This window comes from Pholcus phalangioides, unplaced genomic scaffold (genome assembly GCF_987345545.1).
Source record: "Pholcus phalangioides strain wild (caught in Gottingen) unplaced genomic scaffold, Ppha-v1.0 ptg000013l_1, whole genome shotgun sequence".
NCBI lineage: Eukaryota > Metazoa > Arthropoda > Arachnida > Araneae > Pholcidae > Pholcus > Pholcus phalangioides.
Genome location: NW_028301606.1, coordinates 37,630,150 through 37,636,149, shown reverse-complemented (window position 1 = coordinate 37,636,149; position 6,000 = coordinate 37,630,150). Strand labels below are relative to the sequence as shown.

At 32.5% G+C, this 6,000-nt stretch overlaps 1 protein-coding gene across 3 annotated transcripts in view; it reads left to right on the top strand.

The window, feature by feature from the left end:
- The first annotated feature begins 595 nt into the window (after nucleotides 1-595).
- LOC149079067 (ATP-dependent RNA helicase DHX8-like) overlaps nucleotides 596-6,000 on the top strand; it is a 32,174-nt gene continuing 26,769 nt past the window's right edge. Inside the window, exons 1-4 of one of the 3 annotated variants that reach the window (XM_089241348.1) lie at nucleotides 596-670; nucleotides 3,363-3,476; nucleotides 3,599-3,684; nucleotides 5,832-5,987. In XM_089241348.1, the coding sequence (XP_089097474.1) occupies nucleotides 3,383-3,476; nucleotides 3,599-3,684; nucleotides 5,832-5,987 (336 nt within the window). In that variant the 5' untranslated portion in view covers nucleotides 596-670; nucleotides 3,363-3,382. Of the gene's footprint in view, nucleotides 714-1,795; nucleotides 1,935-3,362; nucleotides 3,477-3,598; nucleotides 3,685-5,831; nucleotides 5,988-6,000 lie in introns of those variants that run through there. The other 2 variants (XM_089241349.1, XM_089241346.1) reach the window with 2 other exon arrangements.

The window sequence follows — 6,000 nt, the reverse complement described above, 5'->3', positions numbered from 1 at the left end:
GAAAATGTCTGTCCATCTGTAGTTCAATGGTTAGAACACTCTCCCTGACAATGAGAGATTGTTGGTTCGATTCCCCACAGAAGAATGTGAATTTTCTTTTCGAACTACATCTCGACTCCCGCTTGGTTATCCAGGCTTTCATACTTCGTATGAACAGCGGAGAGTGACATCGTTTCTCTCAGTACGAATGTAATTCAATCATAACATCACTAACTTCACTTTTGAAATATAGATGGCTGCACTGAAAAATCAAAACACAACACTACATAGACTGTTACACTACTGCCCTCAGACTGTTAGGTGCGCACACAGCTACACTTGCGACAGAACTCACTAGGTAGTAAATCGCCCATAAATGGTGATACACCTGAGTTGTGCTCGGTTTGAAAATAGTATTATTTGATAGTTTTTCGGGGTTTTTTTCTGTAAGTAATGGGTGACAGCACAAGTCCTATTTTTACCTCTTTGTGATCCGTTTATGAAGTTCTTGAATTTCTATATGGATGGCAGCAAAAATTATTAGTGCATTGCTGACCATATGAAGTTCAAATATTTTGGGCTGCTTTTGAGGCTGGAAATTTGGCATTCTGCTGTAGCCATTGTGTCAAGTCAAGTCATCGAATAAACAATGAAGATTACGCAACTCATTTCAAGGAACATTGCCACATTGGTATGAGATTTGAAAAAGCAGTTTACTATTAATAATAATGATGGTATGTTTAGAGAGCTTTGAACCCGTGCTCATGAGTATTCAATGTCAATCTCGCCATAAAATATTTAAAGTATTACGAATAGCAATTTTGTGTACTGGGCTTTAAAAAAATTGCAGTTGAGTGCAACTTTTAGTTACAACCAGTGTCCGCCTGGGGCATCTGCCCAGGACCCCAAAAACGACACACCATACATTCACTGACCAGGGTTGGCAAAAACCCGCGTTTTTCTATAAAAACCCAACCCGCACGGGTTTTTCTGGATTTTTGTGAATATGCTGTTTGCAATGTGTGTTACATATCAATATATGTATTAAGCAATAAATATAAAAATACTTTGTATACATCTAATTGGATGTATACACTACTTAGTAATTAATATTCTATATATATATCCTTGTATTCAGCCAGTAATTTATTTACTAATTTCTTAAAAAAAAAATTTTGTTTCGCTAATGACTGGGGGGGGGCGGTGCAGGCTAACTAATGATTTTTAGCAAAAAAACCCAGTGGGTGGGCCTGTACTTTATACAGTGAATACCACTTATAACGTTTTTTAAAAAATCATTGTGAAAAAAAAAAAAAAACATAAGCAGGAAAATGCTATAAACTGGAAATGTTAATGAGAATATGTTGAAGTCGGGGAACCATGAAAATAAGTTGTATTAAGCGGGAAAATGTTCTACGTGGGAATGTTATAAGTGGGATCGACTATATATGTTAGAGAATAACATTCTCTTTTCTCATACAAGGAAATTGTATTCAGGTGGTATGAAATGCAGTGAAAAAAATAGTAAAGGGACCTGTGGAACTTACTGTTACAGATGGAATAAATTAAGACTGGAAACTGCACCAGAACCAGAGAGTAATATTGTCGTATAGGTGATTATTGTTGTCCAGAGTATCGTTACATCAGTTGTTATATCACATAGGCTTTTTATGTGACATGATATGTTCATTGTTGCTTCCTAAGCGAAAGGTTTGAGGGATAATACAAACCTTATCGAAGATCGAAGGTAACAGACATGCCAACTTTTTCAGATGCTTATTTCATTAATTTGGGGGGGGGGAAATCTGATGAATGAAATGTAGAATTGAACAGATTTTTTTCATTCACAATGGATATTGTGCGAGCTTTTTTAAATTCAAGGGTAGGATTGATCTCTATCTTCTCTGTTTTTGAGTCAAAAAGTACTTCAATTAAAGATGCAATATTTCTTCAATGTAAGTTGAAGGCGGCTTTTATGTTTTATAAGCTAATTATGAATTTTTTTTAATCTTATAAATATAAATTAAATTCTTATTACTATATGAATCGATAGTTAAATATTAAAAATTAATAAAAAAATATTTTTTTTTATTTCCATACTTAGTAAAAGAAAAAGTTGAGATCAATGTTATTGCATGGCTATCTAACTCATAAGTAGGTCCAGCATGTCATTTTATAATTTATTTTCCTAGCTTATCTCCAAGTATATTCAAGAATTTTGAAAACAAAGAATTCAATTTTTAAAATTACTCGTAGCTAAAAACTCCAAATTCCTATATTTCCACAGTGAAATATGCAGTTTTAACTTTGATTTCTGAGACAATCATCCTGAACTTATGTGAATAGGGTCATATAGAATTTTTATAGTTAATTTCTATATAAGTTTTCTAAAAAGGTTTTGTCATTTTGCTAAAGAGTATAAATAAGTGAGATTTGTGGGCTAACATTGATTTTCAGCAAAACCCATTTTCTAGTAAAAACCCAGTAGGTTTTTGTAAGTGGGCCTGTACTTTGTATATCAATTTATTCTCCTACGTAAAGAAATTACATTCAGCTATATAACATTAATTTCTATTTAAAAAAATAACTAATGCTTAAAATTAAAAGGTAAAGTTGTTTTGCTAATGATAAATGTAAGTGGGATTTTGTATGCTAACAAATGATTTTAGCAAAAACCCAATTTTAAGTAAAATCCTGGCTGGTTTTTGTAGGTGGGCCCGCTCAGGTTTTTCTGGGAAGTAGACCAGACTCTCTATTCTACTTATCTATTTAATCACAACTAAACCCTCCTTGTAAACAGCCCTTGATGTTGACATACATTCTAAAGACTTGTTTACAGGTGTCAAATGATTTAGTAAACCAAATTTGGTCTTCCTCAAAGTGGCTGGTGATCTCTGACTAAAGTCAGATAATAAAAGACAAGATTTGGGGTCATTGTCAAGTTAGCATATTTTTCATGATAATTATGTCCATGTTAGATATTGCAACCCATCAAACCACAGCCACAATGTGCTAATCTTTTTTTTTCTTCAAAATTTCACAGAAAAATCTATATGTTTATATAATTGTTTTTATATTTATTTCTCTCAAATTTTTCACTTTTTTTCTCTTGTTACATGGACCTAATCTAATACAGCTGCTATGTAGACATATATTGCACGTTGGCGATTAAAAAAAATTAGATTTGGCTTTTACCGGGCTGTCTTACATCAGCACATTGAGCTTTGGTCAGGGATCTCTGGCCACTTCATGAAAAGGCTAGCCAAAGTCCAAATCATCTTTGCAATTCATACTTTAACCAAAACTTTTGGCAAATTCACAAATTGGACACACTTCGGGCTTTGGCAGTAACATATACATATATTTTATTCATTTTCTTTCAGTCTCATGTTGGCTTATAGTCATGGATGAAATACAGAAACTTGAATATCTTTCCTTGGTATCAAAAATCTGCACAGAACTAGAAAATCATCTTGGAATCAGTAATAAAGATTTGGGTAAAGACAATTTGTAACCTTTCGTCTAACATTATTATTTTCATAAAAAATATATACTTTAATTTTTCCCAATGTTTTTTATATATACATTCTTTTGAGCCATTTTTATTTCCTCATTGCAGCAGAATATATTATATTTCTTGCTGAGAAAAACGACACATTTGAAAAATTCAAAGAAGTTCTTCATGAGAATGATGCAGAGTTTTCCGTAAGTTTATTTTTTTTTCATATTAAACAAAATTTTCTTATTGGATGACAAAATGCTTAATGTAGTTAAGATACTGTATAATCTGACCCTGTGCTTGTCTGGCCTGTCTAGTAATCTGGCTCTTTTACGAGAGCTTTCTTTGAGCGTAGAAGATAAAAATATTTCATTGCATATCAGGGCAATGTTTATATTATTTGAATGGGCTTTTTCAATCTACTTCAAGTAATCCAACGTATTTGGTATTCTGGCATAACCCTGGTCTGATACCTGCCAGATTAGTGAGTTTACTGTACAAATATATAGGTTTGATTTTTGTTGAAATAAGTTAAACATTTTTAATTCAAAGTCTAAAGTCACTGGGAAAAAGTCCAAATTATCCAATTAATCTATCCTTTATCCGTAAAATGACTAGAAATTGTAATTTAATCATCAATGTTCACAAAGAGCACTAATCACCAATTAAAATTTGATATCGTTAGTTACAAAACTGTTTTTCAAATTTTATTACTGATAATTATAATAATTGATCTTAGCTGCTACATTAATCTACTGTTCTGCGAACAGCATTATTGCAGAATTTTTTGACCATGCTCAGCGCCAAATGTTCCGACATGTTATTTTCCTATGCTGACATTTAAAATTTGAAATAGCTCACCTGTAATTTTAACATATTTGTTTGATTCATTCAGCACAAATAACCTTTCTATGAAATTATATCTTATATATCAGAGGAGTTTATAATTAGAAGGATAGAATTGTTAGTAGTTTTGCCAGGTTCTTATCAAACAACTGCATTTTTTTAATTGAGTTACAATAAATCCAATGCTAAAAACAAACTAAATTCTAACATTTTAGTATACAAAGGGTGCTATTTTCTAAGAAATAATGACTTCATATTTCTGAACACATTTCTCAGCTGAATGTTAGCATGACAAAATAGACACAAATTCTGACATAGTGTGCCAAAACTATGTCAGAATTTTCAAACTTATTCGCTTTCCAACTTGGTCGAGAGAAGCAGTCTTACTTCTTGAAGAATTTTTCCGGGCGCGGTAGCCCGGTCGATAAGATGGTCGATTAAAGTACCAAAGGATGTTTAGAGGTGTCGCGAGTTCGATACCCGGTTCATCCTTGTCAGAAAACTTTCCTGACACAGGGGTACAACAAAAAATGGCAACTTGACCGCAGGGAGTCCCCCATCGAGGGGTTAGCGTGCCAACCTCTCGATGAGTATAAAAAACAAGCATGCCATTCGGAATCGGCAATAAATTGTAGGTCCCGGTCTAATTAGCTCTCGTGTGCAGAAAATGACCGTGGTGCGACAAAAATGATCATATGATCAAGAATTTTTCCAAGCTGAATTTGCTCATACAAAAATCATGATTTTTTTCCCTCCAACTTTGAATCATCCGAAACATTAAAAAAATTCAAATTAAACAAGAAATTTTAACAGTAGATTAGAAAAATCAAGGGGAGTTCATATAAGTTTAAATTATTCAAATTTTAAATTAACCAAATTTCACTGTATGTTAATTACTGAGGAAATATTTTAGTTCTTACAAAAGTCACCTAGTAACAAATTTGTTGATTTTCTTAATTTCTATGAAAGAACTGCTGTAACTGACATTCGCATGTTTCACAGTCTGCTGTGATATTCTTCCATTGTAACCATACCACACCTTTTTCGACTCCAAATCGGTGCATTCTGGCTTTCTTTTTGTGATTTGTTAAAGCAAAAAAGAAAAAATTTATGAACATAACACCAAAGAAAATATTTAGAATTAAACTAAACAGAAGGCATAAATTTGAAGAAAATTTCCCACAAGACAAAGAAAAGTTTCCAAGTGGTCATAATAAAAGAGTACCTCTACAATGTATAAGCAACAACTTTTTAATAATATTAGGTATTTTTCAGGTTTATGAGGGGTAAGAAAAAATGTTTGACCTATTTTTTCCCATTATAAGCAAGTTTTGTTGCATTTTTAGAGTTTCAAAATTAGTAATAGATCTGATGCAAGCCTAATCTAATTTTAGAAATATTTTAATATCACTTGTGTATTTTGTGATTAAAGTATTCTGGGTTAATATGTACTTCGACAACTGCTGTTATGAACTTGAAATTCTTAATTTGATTCATATTTACATAGGATTCCTTCATCTCAAATCTCCTTCGTATCATTCAATATATGAAACCAAAAATCCCTGGCAAAGAGAATGATCTTTCTGCAGATGCCAAGACAGAAGCTGAATTGAAGCGACAGAAGTTTCCTGCATTAGCTCTTCCTAACGATGACAGAATTCGAGTAAGTAGTTTTG